Source organism: Melopsittacus undulatus, chromosome 1, assembly GCF_012275295.1.
Source record: "Melopsittacus undulatus isolate bMelUnd1 chromosome 1, bMelUnd1.mat.Z, whole genome shotgun sequence".
Classification (NCBI taxonomy): Eukaryota; Metazoa; Chordata; class Aves; order Psittaciformes; family Psittaculidae; genus Melopsittacus; species Melopsittacus undulatus.
In genome coordinates, this window is record NC_047527.1 from 55,770,942 (window position 1) to 55,794,663 (window position 23,722).

A 23,722-nucleotide genomic window follows, 5' to 3' on the forward strand; every position below is an offset into this window, starting at 1 on the left:
CTATACTAGTAAAGAAATAAACTGAACTACAATCAGCCTACAAAATAAATTATCTATATAGTTGTAAAGGAAATTAAGCTGTTTGAATTATTTAAAGCCTTGAGCCAAACAATGTAGCTTCAAATATATATATATATATATTTTTTTTTTCCCCAGAAGTCACTCTTTTTATATTTTTCCTTGTAGTTATAGATTTTTATCTAAATTAGAGTTAAACTTGGGGTCATGACTGAAAAATGTCCAGGAATTTGTTTTATTAATATAACCTAGCGCATAAAGAACAAGTGTTGTTATTCTGGTTTTGTGTTTGTTTGGGGTTTTGTTTTTTTTTTTTTATTTTTTCTTTTTTTTTTTTTAAGAAAAACGCTTCTTTTCATTAAGTATACCACCTATTGAAGAATCTTTTTCATAATGGAAGCTGCCTACAACATTCACACAGACTTGTTATGACTGTTTCCCAAAAGACTTATACAAACCCTCCCACTGATATCATATTTCTATTAGCTAAAATATCTGAGAATACGCTTTTAATTGGCGTTCTTCTTAGTTGTATTGCATAGGAGGCAGCTGGGCATGTGTCAGTCAGTTTAGCTATTAGCTGAAACAAATAGAACTAAATAGACGCTATGTTACTATTGCTCTTTTATGGGTCAGTAGGAAACCAGAATTACAAAGTCATCCTTATTAATAAAAAAAAGAAAACCAGACATATGGTGGACTAAAGTATATTGTTTGTGCAGACAGACTTTGAACAACATTCACTAAGTATAACATGTGACCTAATAAAGTTCTCTCACGAAGCTATTTATTGCTTTACCCTGCATGTAGTTACTGAGATGCTTAATTTTCTTCATATGAACAACTTGCAGTTCAAAACTCATGACTGTAATAGAAATAATGATCAAAATAATCAAAACATTATTATAAGATTCTTTCTTTTCAGAAATCTGACATTGTTATAAATACTGTGAAGTATTTAATGAACAGACAGGCCCTCTTTCAGAGAATGTATAATTGGAAAAAAAAATGTAATAACAGACTTCTGCAATGCCAGTAAAATCAAAGGAGTTGCAAAACATTGCAGTGATTGCCTCTTTCGATGTTAATTAATTTTACACATATCTCATATGATGCTGTATGAAGTGCTTGCATGTTTTGCCTCTTTTGATGTTAATTAATTTTACACATATCTCATATGATGCTGTATGAAGTGCTTGCATGTTTTGCCAGATAGGTCATAATAGATGACACAATAAGGTAACGTTACAAGACTATCAATATGTCTGTCTATAAGTAGATAGATCAGTAGATAGATAGATGATAGATAGATAGATAGATGATGATAGATAGATAGATAGATGATAGATAGATAGATAGATAGATAGATAGATAGATAGACTGATCTTTTCTATATATTCTAAGAGATGTAACTCCCTGCCTCTCAGGAGCTGTCAACCTGTATTGAACGCAGTGATTTTTGTACATATTTTCTGGAACACAAGGACTTTTTAATCACACAACTCAGAGCAGCACCAAACCATGCATTTTAGGTGGATTATAGTCATCATCTTGACACTCAGATGAGATGAAAACAAGTGCATATCTTTGTTACACATGCAATTACTCATATTTGTGTACCAACTGGATTTATTTTTTTTCATTCAAAAATATTTCCTTGATCTTCGAACCTCCTCTCCTGTTAATTTGTTCATATCCTACATTAACATATCTATATCTGTAAATAATTGAAATAGAGCCTTGGAAATTAGACCTGAAACATTACATAGATAACCTAATCACAGCAGGGTAAATTTTTGATATAGGTTTTTTTTTATAGTGAGCTCATCTTCAACTATCTATCAAGAGTGTGAAATTGTGAGCTGAACTAAAATTAAATAGACATCTGCAATTTTGGAACAGTCATTTGTGAAAAATGTAAATCTTTTGTATAGTTATTTTTTGTTTGTTATCTGATTCTCTCTGCAGCATCAAAAATATATGACCAGGAAGGATAAACTTGTTGAAATAATATAAATGTGTTTATAAAGCCTTTTAAGTGAAAGACTGTTTCATTTCTAGGCTTGTGGTTTGGAAAGGTTATGTAATTTATATTTATCTTTTTATTCCTTTATCTAGATAATACTGCAACAGTATTAACTAGACGAAATGGTTTCCGAAGACAGGAACAGTCTGTTTTCTACTTGCCAATATTCATTGTGGACAGTGGATCACCTTCACTTAGTAGCACTAATACTCTCACCATTAGAGTCTGTGATTGTGATGCAGATGGTATTGCTCAGTCATGCAATGCAGAAGCATATATCTTGCCTGCAGGACTTAGCACTGGAGCCCTGATTGCAATATTGGCTTGTGTCTTGACACTGCTAGGTATGTTATTTTCCTGTTACCTCTACTTTCCATTCAATGTATAGTAGCGATAGATAGATTAGATAGGTAGATAGATAGATAGACAGACACAGACAGATATGTACAAAAGCTTTGGCACCACTTCCTCCTCCTCCCCCACCTGATTTCTGTAAACAGGGAAACCTAGGATTCCAGGCAGAAGAGCATTTTGTATCATGAGGCACAGAAAATCTTTCATTTGGGATTTTCCAGTTCAGATACTTTGTTCATATATCAAGCTGCCTCCAGACATATATATATATGAAATAATAGTAAGTGAAAAACAAAGATCATTTGCATCAAATATCATGTTTAAGAGATAGAGTATTTGGATTAGCATACTTACTGTATCACCAGTACCAGTATGTGTCTTTTTTTATCTTCTACAGAATGACCTTTTCTTGGTTCTGCAACTGGCAGCACAGTGGGGTTTTATGATGTTCAATTAGATAAAAGACACTGGAAAATAGTGGAATAGTGTCAACATCCTAGTTTGGTTAGCATTTCTTATCCTATGCTCATCCTTTAAGCAAAATGACTACATGGTAGTAGCAAAGGCCCAAACTGAGAAGTAGATGATCATCCTGCATCTACAAGATGCAGTTGAGTAAAAGTGCAGCTTTCCTTGTTGTCAGAAAGTTCACATGTTAACAAGAGTAACAATTCAGTACACAATAATTCTTTGAGTGTTGTTATTAATGGAGAGATTTTTGTATTCCATGGCTGTACATATCAGTCTAAGGGAAAAGAGTATACCATAGTGTCCTCAGGTTGGTATAACCCCAGTGGTGATTTATCACTGTTACTGAAGTAATTTGAATAGGTCAAATCAAGAGACTTTTGTCCACACTTCTATTCATGGCATTATCTCATCAATGTATAAATATCTCTTCTTATTGACTTTGATCCGCCTTTCTGTGAGCCATTGGAAGAAAATTTCTCTTCTGCTACAAACATTTCTAAAAGAGCCAGAAAAAAGAGATCCTCTTGCATTGTTGTTACAGAGTAAGAAAAACCATTACTTCTGCATCGAACCCAGCCAACTTACTCAGGAGCTATGTATAAGAGAAGGCATTTATACAGTTTTCCATCTTTGTGACAAAAAAACCCTAATAGCAAAAGATTGTTTAAACTCACTCAAGACATGGTTAGGCTTAGGTTTAAGGAGAAATGGAAGGGAGTGATTGCCAAAAGTTTTAATGAATATTTTTAAATGCCATATTTCTAGTAGCATTTCTAGGCCATTTATGAACACAAATAAACTTTATTTGGACATGAAGCTAAATGGTAAATATTGAAAAATATACAAGAGATCCTCTTATATCAACTGGCATGGGCATCAGTAGTAAAACTTTAGTCTAAATATACTTAAGAAAAATTCTGTAACAATAGCAATTCACTGCATCCCAAATTGAAACATCATAATTTCTGTTATATATATAGAAAGACAGTTTACAAGGATTATAAACTGCTGTAGATGCGATGCAGACTGGCTTGGCCATAAGCTTTTCTTAAATAGAAGTCATAAAGTCTTAAAGAAGAGAACTGAGTGGAGACACGGCATGTTACCAGGCAATAATTTGCTTATTCTACTCCTTGAACCAGGATTTAAACACAACAAGTAAAACAAGAAACCTGAGGTTTTGTTCTGGTCATTTTTAATGTGCTGAAGTAGCTTTTCATAAAGAATTGAAGAAAAGCTCTTTCAATAATGGGCTAATGAATTCCACTGTTGAGGAATCTTGCATATGATCATTTCACCATTGATTTTATTTGTCAAAGAATTGGACTTTGAAACTCAGCTCTCTGGATGCACCACCATTGTTTATTCAAAGAGACATTTGTATGTGTTGTCATCACTTCCAATCTAAACTGCTCCTTTTGCGTACAATTCAAAGCTGCAGGCACAGTTTAGGCTGTGTTCATATGCTAACCCTGGCTTTGAGTCCTGCATTTTGATACTTGCATCCTGCTGCTATTTTTTTTCCTAGCCAGTTGCCAAGGAAGAAGTGCCTAAGCATCATTGTTGCCCAGTAGAATCAGTCAAGTGTTGTTGCTTATCTGGTCCCAAAGCCTTTCTTCTTCTCTCATTTGTTCCTAGAAGGCATTTTCTGGGATCAGCTGAATGCTGAATGTTTTTTCCTCTTATTAGTTCTTTTTTTTTTTTTACCTTCACATATATTCTTGAAAAATATATCCTGAAAATCCAGTAGCACATCGTAAAAAAACAGGTTTCAACTGTTGGCAAGTGATTCCAGAGCTGGGATCAAGGATGCAAGAGTTTATCAGTGACAAATGGAGACAGGCTACCAAACCAAAATTTTTTCTGGCCCAAGATTCACACACAGTGCAAATCCAGTCACATTCATCAATGTGAGTGCCAGTTGTAAAGCAGAGGAGGCATGAAATTTGCATAAATGTCATGGATACATGCATTCTGGCACTACTATCTTGAATTCTTAGCAAGATCTTATATTCCTGAAGTTAGTATGATGTGGTTTGGTATTTGTTCTTGCCCAAACATCCATTTGTCTGAAAAATAGCCATTTGTCCTGACCTAGGGTCACATTGTCTCAGGGGGATTTCTTAGCATTATTATTTTTACTTAAGCAACCAATCAATTTTAGTTAAACACAATGTTTTCACCAATGCTAAGAAAGAAGAAAGTTACTAAATCATGCTGATTCGTTATAATTGCATATAACATATTGTAGACTATTTTTTCAAACTAAAATAATTTTTAAGAGTTAAAAACATTTTACCAAAATTTTTTCTCTCCTCATATTGACTATGGAGATTAAATTCTAAACTATTCCACAAGAAGGTTGCAGTGTTCTGTTAATTACTCAAAACTGCTTTTTAATTATTCAGTGTGCAAGTGAAGCTATGTTTTAAAGACAAAACTAAAAAAACACAATTCTTGCAATTTATTCTATAAAAATCATATGAAAAGCTAGGTTTTATTCATTTTAGACTGTATATAATTTTCGAGATGTAAGTAGAAATTTTCTTAACTCCTCTGAAAATTATATAACAATTTAATTCGAAGTAATTTGGTTTTTTTTTAGTTAACATCTTGCAGACGCGATAATTGTTTTTTGTAACAAGTGTTTAGAATGTGTACATAAAATCACACAGAAAGGAATGTTCACCTGTAGATAACCCAATCCTATTTAAAAGGTTAAAGATTTCCTTTGCATTGAAACAATGGTAAGCTAGATTGACATGATGCTTTTTCAAAATTTTTATTTTGCATACTTCTGAATATAATCTGCTATTACTTATTTTTTTAAAAACACGAAAAAAACCTCCTATCAATGTGATACTAGAATTTAAAATATTATAATATTTTATATATATAACATCTTATTTTATATATATAATATAATATAAATTACTATAGTTAATAAATATATAAATAATAATATATTGAATAAAATTCAAAATATAGATTTTTTCAGTTGAAAGATGGGGAATTTAGTATCACAATACCTACAAGAACACAATTAAATTAGCAGACATAATGGCGTGATTCATAAACAAGAATAAATTGTCATAGTTATAAGGATCTTATTCTCTAAATAAGTAAAATGTATGCGGAATATGACTATGTAGGATGTGTGGGTTTTGGTCTTGCATTATAAAGAATGATAAATATATAACTTTTAATTTGGGCATATCCAGATTATGTCATTTAAAAGGTGGTTGAGTAAGCAGTGCTGATGCTGTTTTCTGAAAGTTATGGAGTGATTAGGACCACTCACTGTGGGCATTTAAAGGTCACAGTCTCTTTGCAAATATCAATCCAAACTGATTACACAACAACTAGATATGAAGCTTATTAACTGGGAATTAAATGCAGGTTTCCTGAGACTTGGCCTCTGTAACCCCCACATCTCTGACTACTGGCAACTGCAAGGTATAACTAAATAGGTTATTAGAGTGCTGCTTCAATGACTGAGGACCTGCAGTCTTCAGATTTATGAATCATAACACACCTCAGGCACAAACCAATGTGCAGATTTGCTCATAGCTGATGTGGCTTATTGCTATAGTAAATACCCAGCTTAGGGGTGTAGCGTATACTCGGCATGATAATGCTTGTGATTTAGCTTTGTCCCTTACTGTATAGCTGTATGTAGTGTTCTCCCTCAGGTTATTTCAAGGCTTTTATGGCTTCCTTATAATTATGTTGCAGTTGCCTTGGGTACAAAAGGAAAGATTAATACCAAAACAGAGAAATACGTTCAGGTGGCTTAAACCTGACTTTTCACCAGATCATACAAAATAGAGATTTCATAATAATTCCATAAAGCTCACTGTAAAATAGCAGAATAAAAAGGTGCTCTTGTATTCAGAAGTGTTTGTTTAAAAACAGATTTAGGTGAACTGAACTACTGATACTATCACTGCATCTCTACTGACACAAGGATGAAAAATATTTTTTAGCACAGCTAATATAAATACAAATGGCATTTTCTCTTGGTTATTGTACCTGTTAAGAAAAATCACCATTTCTAACAATTCAGATGTAAATCAGAACAGAAAGGTTAGTTTTGATCTATCTGTATGAGTTCTGTATATTTAGTTTTTATAATTAGTTCTAATGCTGATTTGTTTATTCATATGTTGAAATCACATATGAAATCAATATTGCCATTTTATCTATTTATCATGAGTTCTGTGCATCAGTATGGAGCCAAACTAGTAGCCTCAATGTGCAATGTGTGTGTCCCTTAAGCTTCTCCATTTTTCCATTCATACCTCAGTGTCATGGTTTAGAGGTGGACTTGACAGTCCTAGGGTAATGGTTGGACTTGACCTTGAAGGTCTTTTCCAGCATACTTGATTCTATGATTCTATAATTCCATTATTTCATCTGTAAAAAAGCACAAGATCTGGTTTTCTAGATGTTCAGCTAGTGACTAATTACAAATTTAATCTCTGCAGTGAAATTTGTTTTGGGCTTGTATTCAAATCTGTAGTTCCTACAATGCAGCTAAATCTTTGTTTAGAGGTTAAACTTTCCCATTCATAACTGCTGGAAAGACTAGAAATTAATATTCCCATAAAGCCATCTAAATGATTAAATATTTAACCTTTAGAAAGATTCTGTATTTTTCTTGACTTTAAAAAACTGTGAGATGCAAAAGGAATATTATATAAATCTTTCATAATGTTTTGATTTTTATTTTACCTTTAGGCGAACCTGCCTACTAAATTTCATATATTTCACTTATTAGCAGGTATTTAACTTTCAAAATGAAGCATGTTAAGAGTATGTTAGGAGAGACAGTGGTGTGAAAATGCATTTACACTTGAGTAAAGGAAATTATTAACAGTAATTAAAAAGTTATGTCAATGGCAATCTTGGCTGGAATGTATATTTACTGTCAGCAAGCTAATTTGTCTTTCACTTTAAAATACATCATATACTAAAGAAAAATAATAAGAGTGGAGTGCAATTGTTGCCTCTAAGATGACAATTTTATGTTCACTGCTGTATAATTTACAGCCCAATTTATATTATAGAAATATCAGAATGTTATGAAACTTCATGAAAGCCACTTTAAAGGTCAAAAACTTATATTGTCAAACTGCTTATGTAAATATTGTTCAAATATACAAAACCCAAAATGCTCCAAAATAGCAGCTTTTGAATTTAATACATAAAGCATGAATCAGGGAAGTGCCAGGGGCAAAACAAAGTGAAAGAGTGATGCTGATGCTGCAATAATAAAGTCACAAGTCATCTGTTAGTAGAAGGATCATTAGACGTGTCCCTGTTAGCTACTGAAAAAGAGGGGAAAAATGTTGCTTAATATATTTGTCGAAAAGTTTAGAAAAAAAGCTAGATTTTTCCAGTTTTATTTTAAGACATGTATAGCTCCAAAAAAAATAAGAAGGATTGGAGAAAGTCTACCCTTTAAATCACCTTATGCTTTAGTCAGTTCTAAGTAGTACTGCAATGTCTATAAAGAGTTTTCTGAATGTACAATTTCTGATTGACTGTTTTATTCTAACCAAGTGATCCCAATATTAAATCATGCTCCAAATGGCTTAGATTGATATTGATTTTAAAAATTCTTCTATGAAAAGAAGGGTTTTCAAGAATGGCAGTCCTACACCATGCAATTTATGGAGGCTACTTTTGAGACTACCTAGTGATTCGGAGAAAACTCCAGGAACAAAGCTCTCTCCCTTGAGACAAGGGGGGGCTCAAAATTACAAAATGGAATATATAAACCATAATAAAGAATACCTGCTCGTCAGCTTGAAAACTTTGCTGGCAAGTTTGTTCCTGGAGTTTTCTCCAAATCACTAGGGAAGCTCATGCTTTATTTTATCTGTATCAGCTTTTGCTTTTCCAGATGTTTCTACAGCATTTAGTTGCCATTTCAAAATTCTATTATTGTAAACCTTAGACATATGAATGCATATAATCACACATACTTAAGATTAAAAATAAACATAAAATCAGATAAGAATAATTGAATGTGGAATGACACTTTTCAATGTACTGTTATGTTTACTGCCATAGTGATGCCTGTTGTTATCTAGGAGTATCATTAAGTCAGCAGATGTCCAGATGCTACAGTATAGTATTAATCATTTTCTAGGAGGATGTTTCACATTCCATCATATTCTACAGATGGGTGCAATTATCATATTACTGGTTCCATATTTTTTGTGTCAGTAATGACATTTCTCTACTAAAACTGTATTTGAACTAGAGGAGCCTTGAGTTAGTTTCTCCCAGTTCTTTTGGCTGTCACTGCAGTTTAGTACTAAATTGCAAAGCTGAAAGAAAATTTAGGGATTAAAATTAAAAAAAATAATTACATTTCTAGCACTGGCTGATCCAATAAATTCCAGCCCTAGCAGCTCTTATTAGATGTAATTCATAAACCTCAAGTACAGTACTTTGCACTATATAGGAAAATGAGGTTTTATATAGAGATACTTTCAATCCGTGAACTAAAACAGTTTTATTTTACATATTGCTTAACAATTCAATGTTCTCCAATCTATGATTTAGCAGAGATAGACCATATACTTTAATTCAGGCACTTCCCAAACCATGGTTGTTAATTTCTATTCAGGTACTTTATGAATGTGCTTTTATCACTTGGGCAGTTAAGAGTTCAGGAAAAGGTCTTTTTTTTTTTTTATTTCATGACTGTGAGATTGTAATAGTTAGACTGAACCAGTCCTAAAATTTATGTTTAGTGGACAGCATAGGATATAGAATTAGAGATTAAGACATTAATTCAGAATGGTTTCAGAAAGAGGTTCTTTAATGTCTAAAAAGCTTATGGTTTAAAAGCTGTTTCATGATCTCCTAGGTTTCAAATCTAACTGCATATATTGCCTGTTGTTTCCTTGGGTCTTTGCCATATGGATTAATGAGTACTTGCACCACTGTGACAAATATGAGGAAGCTTCAGCACTGCTGAAACTCTAGTTTTTCTGTGTTTCAGTTCTTGTCTTGCTGATTGTCACCATGAGGCGACGGAAAAAGGAGCCCCTCATTTTTGATGAAGAGAGAGATATCAGAGAGAACATTGTCAGGTATGATGATGAGGGTGGTGGAGAAGAAGACACAGAGGCTTTTGACATGGCTGCCTTGAGAAACCTCAACATCATCCGAGACACCAAGACCAGAAGGGATGTGACACCTGAGATTCAGTTCTTGAGCAGACCAACTTTTAAAAGCATTCCAGATAACGTCATTTTTAGGGAATTTATCTGGGAAAGACTAAAAGAAGCTGACATGGACCCCTGCGCGCCACCTTACGACTCTCTGCAGACATACGCATTTGAGGGGAATGGCTCAGTGGCAGAGTCTCTCAGTTCTTTAGATTCAATCAGCTCAAACTCTGACCAGAACTACGATTACCTCAGTGACTGGGGCCCTCGCTTCAAAAGGCTTGCGGATATGTATGGGACTGGACCAGAATGCTTATACTCATAGCCTTGGAACCTATCTCTGAAAATGCACTGAAGAATAATAAACCAGAAAACTTAACCTTACAGACTGAAGAAAAGTTGTAAATATTTCTCCATTTTTAACCTTTTAGGTTTTTTTTTGCCTTGGTGGAACATATCTTCATTAGAATTGTCCTAGGGACTGCACTGACCACACAAAATATGAGCATTCGGTGACATTTTTGATAAAATGAAATGCTCAGCCACGTTCAAATAGATAGCAACCTTCAGATACCTGCAGAGGCAGCTCACTTTCAAGAGTATGCACCGTGACCTCAATGAGCCAATGATACTCTGTAGATGCTTTTGCAGTATTGCTGCATCTAGCACGCAGTGTCTCCGATAGGAGACAAGTGTAAGAAGAAACAAATTTACAAATACAATATATAATTCAATGCAACATCACAGTATATAGTATTTATGGATGCAAGGGTTTTTTTTAAGAAATTTTCTTTACAGTGTTGAATGCAGCTTACTGTGATGAAAGCAGGGCAAACATTAAAACAAACAGAAATCCAGTAGATCACCTTTTTGCTTCTCTCTGTTTATTCTCAGATAGTCAATCAGAAGTTTCTGTCATTTTCTGAGCAATTTTATGGAAAATTGCTCTTTGTACTAAGAATTTCCACAGTGTTTGTCATCAACATACCAAAAGAGTTTGTAAACCATATAAAATGAGAAATATGGAGGGGTATTATGGTTGAACAGTTTAGTGATGCTTATGCAGGTATAGAAAAGATCTTGCTATCTATTTGCTATTTTTTATTATCTCTTCTGATTTGTACAGGAGAACTTATCCTTTTTTATTATTATTTGACATAAAGTGTTATATTTATTTTGGAGCTCCAATTTTCACTAAATTCAGGTCCATTTTACTGCCTCATGGTGTTAGACTCATCAGAACATGCTGATTTTTCTCCAGTCTCAGATAAATGTAGGAAATGAAGCATGGAAATGGAGAAATTACAGTAAAACTATATTGTCCACCATTCATCTCTCAGAAAGGAGAGCAGCTCCAAGGACATGCAGTTGTTCTTCTGAGCCATTAAAAAAGTCTGAGACGTTTAAATAAAATATTTGTACATGAATTTTCTTTTTGAAAGATGACTACAGAGGTAGCTGGGAGTATCTTTAATGCAAGAATTAATTTTCAAAGTTAAACATGCTACATGCTTCAAAGACTGTAAACACCTTGTTTTTTTCTTCCCAGTCTCTTTTGCTGCTGAGGAGTCACAGTAGAAGACTCTTAAATTTCTTTCTTATGTTAAGCAATGCAATGCTATTAACTCCAGAATGCATCTTTAGATCCTGCTACACCTAAGTATTCTTCCCCGAAGGTAACTCACTACACACAATTTCTACGCTGGCTCAGGAGTGCCAAAACAGAAGGACAGCTGCTGTTGGTTAAAAAGCTGTACGATTTTGAAGTAGGATTTCTTAGAATAATACAACTTTTTTATGATTCTGCCAATATTTATACTTCACCCTTCATGATTTATTACTAGATAAGGCATATATTCCAGTAAAATAGTGGTTTTAAGTATTATTTCAGATGGATTATGTTTAGATAATCTGTAGATGAGTTCTTAAATTAAACTCTGCTCCTGCAAACATTTTTGCTTGTACCAAACTTGAAATTACTTGATTTGCCTGCAATTACTGAGAGGCGTACAGAATTGCTTGCACGACTGTGTTTGTGAGTAGAAGGTACTCCATAGAGGATGGTGCTCACTCTAAAAGTAATTATTTCTGAAATGAAGGATCCTTGTACTGAAATCCCAGTGTATGTTTGACACCAGGCTGGAACATGGGAAATTATCATTAAAGCTTTGTAATTTTTGCAGCACAGCATTATCAGTTAACTATGTGAAAGTGGCCTTTCGCTCCATCAGAGAAAACAAAATAGTTTTTAACATCTGCAGCAGATTTAATTTGAGTTAAATTTTAGTAGACAATCATGGTTTCATAATTCAGTAGATTTGCTTCTAGTTGTATTAAATATATATATATAAGTATATATATATATGACAGATTTTGTAATGGAACTGAAAGATATCTCCCATGACTTTTAGTCATACATGTAAGATTTTCAATAAAAAAATAAATAAATAAAAAAGGACCATGTGTATGCAGTTTAATGAGAGCAAGATATGCTGCGGGAGTTAAGCAGGTATTAAATCAACAAGGTGCTGAGAGAACAGTTTTTTATTAATTTCCTTGTTGTTTGTGGGAAGATAATTCATGCATCTGGATTAAGATGTCAAAAATGCTGATTTAAGCTTATAGCACTCAAAGGCAATCTAAATGTGGTTTAGAATAAACAGCACAATTCCCTTGCTCTTCTACCTTCTATATCTGCCAAAAACACAAAAAACTCCCATGTTAAGCAACTGTGTTAGGAGTTTTTTGGGGATGTATTTTCATGGAAAGGAATATGCTTTGCTCTAATGCTACAAAAGCTCTTGCGTATACATGGTGTTCATTACACAGTTCTAAAATAAGCAAGTAAATTTGTTATTTCTTTATATATGCTTGCATACTAATTATATTGTTGCAATAAGAAAGAAGGGAAACAAACCCTTACACTTAATGACAGCTGTTACTGTAATACATATGGTATGCATAATACACATACTATACAATACTCTTCATAAATTAAAATGAGTATAGGTTTTCACAGTTGATAAGCTTATTCAAATTCTTTCTTTGAGTGCTTTTATATTACATATTCTGATGTCATAAAGTATACTTTATTAAATAGAGTAAAATATGAGACATATTTTCTCTGTCCTAGAAATGTTATGAAACTATTTAAGCAAATTAATTAGGCCTTTTAAAAAGACTTCTTATTTTATTTATTTGTTTAACTTTGTGAAGAGCTCCAGTATCTAGCTAGAGGCTCCAACTGCACTTAAAAAGTATGTCAAACCTTACAATCACTCCCATCTTATAAAGCAATGCCAATACCTCTTTCCTTCCACCATATGACAGTTGAAGAGGTTTATTTTAAATTCAGATTTCTGAGAACCTTGAAAAGCATATAGTTTTATGAGTGCTACTAAAAAAAATCCATGTAAATTTGACCCATGTGAAGATTTAGGGCAAGAATCCTTATTCTGCTTTGATCAGTGTAAAATCTACTGAATTCAACAGGGTTGAACAGCAGACATTCTGACTTACATATTTTATTTGAAAGAATATACTTACTGTAGTTTATTAAGGTATATCCCCACTAAGATATAATACAGGTCTTTCTAACCCTACTAATTCTGATGCCTGGGTTAACTGAGTCACTGCAGGACTCATGAAACTAATGACACTGTCTGAAACCCCTCCTTCTCCTCTACAATGAAAAAGGGAAGGGGGGGGGGTGGAGGAGAAGGGAATGCTTCCTTTTTTTTTCTTTATATGATGCAAGAGTACTTGTCCATAATAATAAGATGCTGCCTTTTTGTATATCCTAATATGTTATCATCCAAAATCTCTAAACACAAAAAAGGGACAGGTAGTATTTTGCGATTGAGAGTCAGTCCCTGAAGGGTAAATAGGATAAAATAACTGTGAAACGACCACCCCCCTCCACACAAAAAATAACAACTAAATAGGAAAGATAAATACAACTACGTATATAAAATCTAGTATTAAATTATTGGTTGCAGTTTATAGTGTAGCTGATTTCAATTTTATATATGTAGAATTTCTGTCTACTTTAAAATATATGTAGAGTAATTATCGTTTGAGATGATATTGATACTTCATTAGTGATAAATCAGGTCAAGTATATTTTTACTGATCTGAGACTTGCACAAGTGAATTGCAAAAGATAGAAATGTCATTTTATTTATCTGACAGAAACAAGAAAGTCTACAAGATAACCAGAGATATGCAAGTTGTAGTCTTAACTATGTGTTCACCAAGTTTTCCATACATATATGTATATATATATATATTTATATCTAAGTTTTCTGAACATATCTAAAGATATGTTTACATCCCAGTATAATTTTTTCCACACCAAGAATTCTTCCTTTGATCAGTATCAACACAGATACAGAAGTATTATATTGTTCACAAGAAAGTTTTTATAGATATCTACTCATAATTTTGTTCTTCTAAGAGAAACACAATGTATAACAGGCATAATTTATTTCCTAGATAAAGGAAATGAAAAAATATATCCACATTTGGATGCTATACTTTACTTTGTGATTATAGTTTACAATTTCTCACAAAAGAGAAAAAATCTTTCAAGGTGGTACATAAATCTGTGAAACCTTGGAACATAGAATTTCAGAGAGAAATATACTGGTTGAAAAAACTTGTTTTACCCAGGTATCATATGACACAAGTTTGTAATGGAATTTTTCTGGTTTTAATAAAAAACAAAAAAGGCAGAAAACAGCATAAGATTTTCTTGGAAACCAGAACAAGATCTGACTTGAAGCCACAGTGATATATCATATACATACTTCTGCTCTCATCTCATATGTGAACACTTATTTTCTAAAATTCTATGTATATCTCAACATTCCACACCCCTACTATTTATTTTAAAATACTATATATAACTAGAGAGTATTAGAAAAAAAAAATGAGCCCTAATATCAAAACCTTTGTTTATCCTTATTAATGTCTGATGTATAAAAATACGGTTCATACTCAGGCAAAACTTCTAAGAAAGACTGGTGTTTAATATTTTGCTGGATAACTGAAGTCATAAACCTATTGTACATCATAACATCCACCTGAATGCTAAACCAGGAGTAGAAAAAAGTCAGTTATTGTAAATTCTCCTTCTACTCCCCATCATCTCTGCCAAAGTCAGAATTTCTTTCCATTGTACCTCAAAGAAAACTCTTGTGTCTAAGTTAGACATAATAGGGAATTAGATCTTAGACTCCTCCTCAGAAAGGCTTTAAATTTATTTACTAGGTTATTCCTGTATGAGGATGTCTTGACTCCTTCTAAGCTACGCTATCAGAAACATGTCATGGTTTGGTTTTTTTTTGTTTGTTTGTGTTTTGCGGGTTTTTTTCATTGTTTTATTTATCGTTAAAACTGCTTTTCTTGGTCAAAAGTATACATTTGTATGACTCGACTTTTTCATTAGATTTTTTTTTTTATTTCCTTTTGTTAAAAACATACTAGCCAGGTATAGCCTGACTTCAGTTTTAACTTCAAACCCACCTTCATTTGTTATAATAGAACAAAAGAAAGTCCTGATATCTTCCTTCTCTTTGATATCAAGAAGATATGGATAGAAAAACTAAACATCAGCAGACTGCAGTGAAACTCATCTATCACTTTCTCTAAACACAAGCTCACAGATAGTTAACCCTACAGTTAAGCTGTCATTAGCACCATTTATATCACGATATGGGTTTAATCTTAAAACTTTAGAATATACTGTCATTTTGTGTCACCACTATCAGCAACATTTATATGTTTAGCAAAATTAAATTTTAGAATTATTAACGTCCATTGCCTGTAGTTCAGTTTCATCATTAATACTGATATCATGCTCTTGGTGCAGAGAAAGAGAAGGGAAAGTGACAAAAGTAAAACCACACAAATAAAAAATCTCCCAATGTGCACTGATTGCTATTGCAGTGTTTTAATTATTGCTTTGCCTTACTTCTCCCTAATACATTGATAACTTTTCCTCTCATCAATTAGGGTAAGTGTGATATACAGCCAGACATTAAACCATTCAAGTCTGACAAGAATGGTCAGGCTGAATTTTAATGTCTTTATATTTCCTTAATGATCAAAACATTCTTTATCATTATCCCACAGTTGAAATTATATAAAGAAATGTTTGCTGATGAACTTAAAACATGTTTATCATATTGAAGTGCTTGGAAAATCTCCCTATGACTTTCAAGAGGTATCAATATTTATAAATTGTTGGGGGAGACTGATAAATGACCACTTACAGCATCAAGATAAAAGATTGTTGCTCTGAGCTGTATACCCTTTCTTTTTACTTCAGCCTTCTACTGACTTTCCTTTTCTAGAAGCTACAATTTGTATCTTGTAATGGTAATGCAAGTAGCTTGATAAAATGTTTTTAAAGGCAAATACTAGTTCCTATCAACACAGTACAAATAACATCACTGTAACAAGCCATACCCTTGTTCTCCAAGAATATTTCTGTGCACATGATAAATACAGTGTTACAAGAGGTTTATATCTGATGAAGTAAGAATGATGAAATACTGACCATAGACAAAGAAATCCCCAAAACCAGCAACAATAGTGAAAAAAAACAGAACCTCCCAAAAAAGCCCCAATTCACTTTCTCCCTAAAATTAAGAACATATACAATTTTTGAGCTATGAAAATCAAATATTATAACTTTCTTCAGACTGTGTGACAATCTGCAGCTTTACTTCTATGATTGTAAGTACAATTCAAATGAGTCATAATTTTCTTGTTTTGGAATCTCTTCTCTTGGTGTTGCTTGAGGTTTTATTATCATAAGAAAGGTCTGGAGCAACAGCATGACAGAGGGATTAAGAATATTAAGATTTTCCTGGGTGTTTTGTTACCCTGGTTTCATCTTCTTCTTAAAAAAAAGAAAACAAAAAACAACACTCCAAAACCCCCCAAAATCTCTGCAAACCAAAACAAAAACCCCCAAATGATTAACCAACCAAAACGAACAAAAGAAACCCACCCCAACTGTTAACATGAGAGATGAAACATCTAAATGGAAAGCTTAATAGTAAATTTGTTATTCCTAGTTAATGTGTGATGAACACATTAATGAACCTCTCATAGGACATACAACCTGTTGAGCAGTTACTGTTTCTGGCTGGATGTTTATTCATATTTTTTCCCCCTTCAGTTTCTAGTAGAGTTTGACTGTGACATATGGAAAACAACTATAGCAATGAAAAAAGGAGGTATATTTGCCTTCAAGGGCACTGAAGATTCAAGCAGTGTAAAACAGTTTCTTTAAAAGAGCTGAAGGAAAGTTGAACATTGGGTCTCCCTCTTTATTTTCTTCTCTCCCCTTCCCTTCCATCCTCTGCCCCCTCAAAGATATATGACACTAAAGCTTTTGCTGCTTTTGGTACACATTCATTAACTTTTGTAGTAGTCACATATTGAAGATGAATGGAGAACAAGCCAGTATCAAAGTCAAGGCTTGGGAATTAGGAAAAAGATTTAATAGTTTTATTCTCTTTGTATAACCTTGACAAACTAGCTTGAGGTAGAACTATGATTTTTTCAGTGTAAATTATAACAAAGAAAAAAATAATATAAAAATGGATACTTACTAATCATGAATAATAGATTAATATAATACGTATGAATTCTCTTCCTGTGACTTAGCACAGGTCAACATACACTGTTGGGACTCAAAGACTAGTGCAGACCATATTTGCTCATGCAGAAAAACACTTTCATAGGGGGATTTTAATTCAAATAGCTAGTGTGAAATGTGGGGTTATTTTAATGTTCAAAAGCCCCAGTTCCTTTGAAATAAACAGACGCAACCAATAATCCAGAGTTCTGGAGCAAGTAGGTGTATATGGAGAAGACAGGAAGCGTAACATTTTAGAATTAAACACCTGTAGTAAATATGACTATAAATCCAACTGACTAAAACTGGAAGCAAGACAGAAGCAGAGGAGGCATTATTCAGTGGTATGCATTTTAATCAGTCTCATTTAACCAGTCATTGCCATCTGTATTAAGAGTTGCTTTACTTTCATTTGGCCTTTGTGTACTACAAAAACACACAAATTCAGAAACTGAAAAGATGCATATTGTCTTCTGGGGAATTTGCACTCATGGAGAGGTACAGCAAATAAATGCTAATGCTGTGGCTGACTGGCAGTCTGTTCTCATGTACAATATAAGTTTGATGGTATGCAGAGACCACTCTGAATGACGATGTCTTGCTGTCTCATTCTTCACCCTTTCCTGTAGATATTCACTGTTCGTTTCTTTCACTAGTTGCTACTTCCTAGACAAAAGCTTTATCTTTTTAGATTATCTCTGAATGTTGCTTCATACAATTGGTCACAGATGATTATTAAGCCTACTAAAGAGAACAGCAATGCTCCTGTTTCTCCTACTAATAATGATGCAGCCAAAAAGACACTGTTGGTCATGTAATTGGAGTACAAATTATCTGCCCAACTTTGTCACTGATCTGCTCTGTGACATTTCTTCATTCATCTGTCTTTGTCATCTGTTGATATAAAGACCTGAAAAGGAACAGAATGTTTTCAATATTTTGGAGAATGAAAATAGTATGGTAATAGCTGTGCAATACGTGTTTGCTTATTTCTTTGTTTTCACTTTTGAATTAAAAATATGAAGTATACTTATGGACAGGATTCAGTTCTGGCATAAGTCTGAAGTAAACCATTCCTCAGCCAATGTCATCAGCAATGTAATTTCAGTGTTGTATATGGGATGGTAAGGGAGCATCGAGAGACAATGAGCATTTGTGAAAATGGTTTGGCATTAGGAAGGCATACGAATGCATTATTAGTCATACAAGTAGGATGGAATTCTGTAGAAAAAAAGCACAAATAAAGGCTGCCAACTCTTTAATTTCATATATCTCATGTTCCACAGATTTTCAGAAAAAGAGATTGGATTAACTTTCTAATTTATTTTGCCTTTGAAGTAAGTGCTCTCTCAAAGGTGTAACAAAACAATGTATAAATATATTGGACGGTTATTCTACTTTGTTCTGAGGTAAAATAAAGCATCATGCACTTCTCTTGAGTATACAAGTTATAAAGAAAAATACCTAATTGATGGTTTAATATGGAAGTAACCATATTTTCAAGTAATCAGGAACGTTTTTGAGAATGTATATTCTCCTCAGCTGATTTATTTTGATATGTTAAACTTGTTAAAATCTGTTTCTAAAGTAAAACATATTTTTGTAAACCTCATAAAACTAATCTAGGATTAATAAATATAAACTTAATTGACATGGAAACTGTATTTGAGAAAGGAAAATTAATTCATCCTTTTTGCCATTCAACCATAAAAAAAAAATAGTTTTGTAAATTTAAAAATTTGTCCTGTCTTTGGAAATAAGAAATTAAAAGCTCTTTCACTGGCAAGTGGTATTGGCAAAACAATGTATAGGAAAAAGTCCTGACCAGACTGTCTCATTGAATAATATTCTCCAAAGTTTATCTGCTATATGCATCAGGGAACACTGCTCTTTCAGAAAACTTAAGTGGAGGGATCTTAGGTAACCTATCGTCAACTTCAGTAACAAAATATCACTTTATCCCTATAATTTGGTGGTGGATGGAAATTATATAAACCAATTGATACAGACAAAAATGATATACTATTAATTTTAAAAGTCAAAAAATTGTCTGTGTGAAATAATTTATCAAGATTCAAGCCAAAAAACTTGAATTGCTCATTTTTTTGTTGATTGAATTAAAAAGAATGCCAATACTATGATACCAAAATTATTTTTTAAAGTAAATGTGATCTTATATAACACATGTTCCACTGTTTGCTTTCAACATATTTAAATGAAAAAAAAAGTCTAGGAAACAGAAGGCAAGAATTCAAAGAACTCAAAAAGAAATTTTGCAACTACAGCTGCTCTTCTATTTGTGATCCAGTACCTAAGAATTTGTGCAATACAATGGCAACAGTTTTGTACTAGATCAATAGTGAAGTGACCCAGAGAACAGCATACCTTTCAGTGAATGAGGACAGGTTCAGAACTTCAAATGTATTAAGGTACACGATCAATGGCAGCATGGTACCTAAACACCTCTAAGGGGCAGGATCAGAACTCTTCCCTCGTCTTTTAAATTGTCTGGAGAAAAGACATTTAAGCACAACACTCTCAGAGAGTGAAATGTGACAAGATTCTCTATTTTTAGGAAATCTAGTTATAAGAAGAAAAGGTCATATATAACTTTTGTTTTTTTATATTTTGTTATTATAGGGAGATATAACAGTCTTTTACATATAAATATCCATAGAATTGCATGAAACTTCCATTAAAACTGCATAAACTAAATTCTTTAGAAAGCTTCTTTGATTTTTCTTGGGAATCTTTCATAGTTCACAATGAAGTCTTTCATAATTTCTAATTATTTTTCAGTTGCTATGCTTTCTTCTACATATGCTGCATGAAAAACTGTACAGTATGTCAACAAAAGTTCTGTTTATTATTTTTTTTCTAATATAATTTAAGTTTTTTGACACTCTGCGTAAGCTGAAATGTAAAATCAGAATAATCTTGTGTTAGATAAAATGCTAGCTGGGCTTAAGACAAAACTGCAAGAGCTCCTGAAACATCCTATTGTTTTTTATGATTTTTTTCTGTAAATAAGATCCTACTGACCTCTACATTGCAAGATGGAGAACGCATTTAATGGGCTTTACACACATTGTCCAAGGAGCTAGAGACACTTGTTACTTAGAGCCAACAGGCAGAAGAGTGAGAAGATTAAGTATGTGCAAGATGACATAATATTAAACTAAAAGGATGTAACTTTATCTTAGAAACAGAACATTTTGGTTACATTGCAATGCATTAATCAGAGAGCTGTTAAGCATGAATTATTAAACTTAGTTCACTTCAGAAAATTTAACTGAACACAGGAGACTAAAAATATAAATTCCAGTCTGCAACAAATAAATTTAACCTTCTTTTTGTTCTAAAATAGATATAAAATATAATATTAGCATACAATTTAAAGGTCAGTTAGGAGTTGTAGTCTATCTGTATTATGTAGGCTAGCCATTTTAGCAGCTTGAAAAATAAATGACTAGTCACATGATCTTATAGGCTTCCCTTACATTTATACTCTTTCAGCTTTCCCTGTCATTTTTTTCCTTCCTCAGTCCCTTTCACTTATTTTTTTACTCCTTTAATAAATCTCTTTCATTATGTCGCCTTTCAATCTCTAAAAGTTTGAGATCTACCAGGTAATCTCACTAATTGGGTTTACAACCCAAATAGATTGCAACAATGGGTTTCATAATCAGTGCTTCTGATAGGGCTGCCTTCTATATCCACCTAGAACAAAATTCCCTACCAGTATTTACATGTGGTCAGGATTTTGCATATTTCTCATAAATACAGCAAAAGACATAAACCCAAAGCATGTCTGATGTCTTCTCTTTATACCTTTGTATTCTATGAATTCTGGTACCATGTAGAGGAAAAGACAGAGTAAGAAAAGGGACTTCATGCCTCAGGAAGTTAACAATGGATTAGGAAGACCACTATCTATATAAGCTGAATTGTTAGATGGAAGGAAGTGCTAGTCAATAATATCTGAAAGACATTATGAAACTCTCTATCTGATTTCAAAATGTTCCCATAAGGTAATTTCTTTTTTTTTTTTTTTAATCTTACTGTTGGAAAAAAACTGTTTTAGCCACCACAGAGCAAGATCAAGAAAACTTCAGGTGCTAGCAGACTCTTAATTCAGCACTTTTTTAAATAATACTAGGAACAAAAGAAAATAGTTGTCTAATCAAAATAATTCAACTTAAAGTCAGTCATCTAACCTTTCTCATATTTAATCAGCTGCTGTGTTCAACTTTCTAGCACTTCTTATAATCTCAAATGTAATCATTAATGCAACTTTGCATTTAGATAGAAATTAAATTCAATTTTTGACAGAGTTTCTATGTCTTCCTTTTTTCTTTTTTTTTTAATTTTACCTTTAGTCTATATGAAATTGTTCATTATGCAATAATTTCACCAAAATTCTGGAAGTAACAAGTGACATAATTATGAAACACTACAATTTTTCTGCACATATATTGTGAAATAGATACCATAATAACTGTAGGGACAAGGTATTCTTGTACATGGGGCTAGCATACATCTCTACCATATACTAAAATAGAGCAGTGAAATAAATTCTTTTAGATCAGAAAGTGTATTCACAGAATTAGCCACAGAAACCGATATGTGGTTGAGGTGTTTAAATGCAAGGAAAAATAAGCTTCTGACTTGTTAGTTTCTTACTTCTGATTAGTGATGATTAGCTTAAATGAAGAAAACAAAGATTTGGATACGGAACAAGCAAAGAATTATTTTCTTTAAAAAGAGGCAAACCTGAAGAAGATTTTTTATTCAAAGGAAGATGACAAAAAATAACTGTTATGGAAGAAGTACAAGATAATTTACTGAATAAAAGAAAAAAATATAACCACAAAAAAACCCACTAGAACAGCTTCAAATATGTCCAAAAGAATATTAAGAATACAAGCACAAAGTATGAAAACATACTCTGCAAAAAGGATGCCTATAACAATATTGTAAGGAAGTACAGAAAAAAAAATAAAAATATAGTTTATCTGGACTTTTAAAAGAAAATTGCAACTGTCAGTGCCAAAGATAAAAATAGGAAAGGGTCAGCAGGGATAGGAAGCAGAAGAAAATTGGTACTAATACATGCGTATAAAGGAGCAAAGATCAAGGTTAATCTATTCCACAGCTTAAGGGATATTTTTGTCTCACATTTCTTTTTTCTATCTTTCAACATGCCTGCAATACATAAAAAAATAGTTACCCATCATAAAAATCCAAACCAAGTAAACCAACAACAAAAAGTATGTAGCAGAATATGTGAAATGGAAATAAAGCTTAGAATACTCTAAGAAAATCAGGATTTTGCAATAGTCTCTATCCTTGAAGAACGTATTCCTTAAAAAATCACTACTTGAAAATGAATGTCCATTACAACAAATGAATAATAGTAGTGCCATCTGAATGGAGAACAGGGAGTACAGCACAGTATGCACATCAGATATATGTACATAATAGGTCTCAGTTCTGCATAATGGCTTAGAGCATATTTTAAGAAAAAATTACCAAATCCATGGAACTCCAAAACCCCTTGAGAAAGTTAAAAGATTGTATAAGAGATAGCATATTAAATTCACTCTATATACATGTGTTTGCAAGTACACATATATGCATATTTTCTGACAGCTGACCTATCACATCGTGATTGTCAAGTCAGTCATATCTATCTAGATTTACAAAAGTACTTGACTGCACTCCCTACAGAAAGGGATATTTCAAATGAACTTATATTCATCAGAGATTATGAATAGCTACGTAACAGGAAATCAACATGAGCTACATCAAAAAGATCAGACTGGAAAGAGATTAGACAGTGATTTTCCTCAGTCATTTTTAAGTAGATTTGTTTAATATTTTCATTAGAGACGTTCATGCAAGAAGTAATTAGGTGATTTAAGATGTGTAGGTGATGCAAAGTGGAAAGTATTATCCGTACTCTGGAAATGCAGCTTGCTAAGTGGAAGAATTGGATGAACTTGTGGACTAAAG

The 23,722-nt window shown here is 32.9% G+C and overlaps 1 protein-coding gene across 2 annotated transcripts in view; it reads left to right on the plus strand.

Annotated features, from left to right (window-relative positions):
- LOC101868169 (cadherin-7) overlaps window positions 1-11,089 on the plus strand; it is an 83,742-nt gene extending 72,653 nt beyond the window's left edge. For both annotated transcript variants that reach the window (XM_005153453.3, XM_031052833.2), the window contains 2 exons: window positions 2,137-2,388; window positions 9,888-11,089. In XM_005153453.3, coding sequence (XP_005153510.1) covers window positions 2,137-2,388; window positions 9,888-10,381 — 746 coding nt within the window. In that variant the 3' untranslated portion in view covers window positions 10,382-11,089. The remainder of the gene's footprint in view (window positions 1-2,136; window positions 2,389-9,887) is intronic.
- The last annotated feature ends 12,633 nt before the right edge of the window (window positions 11,090-23,722 follow it).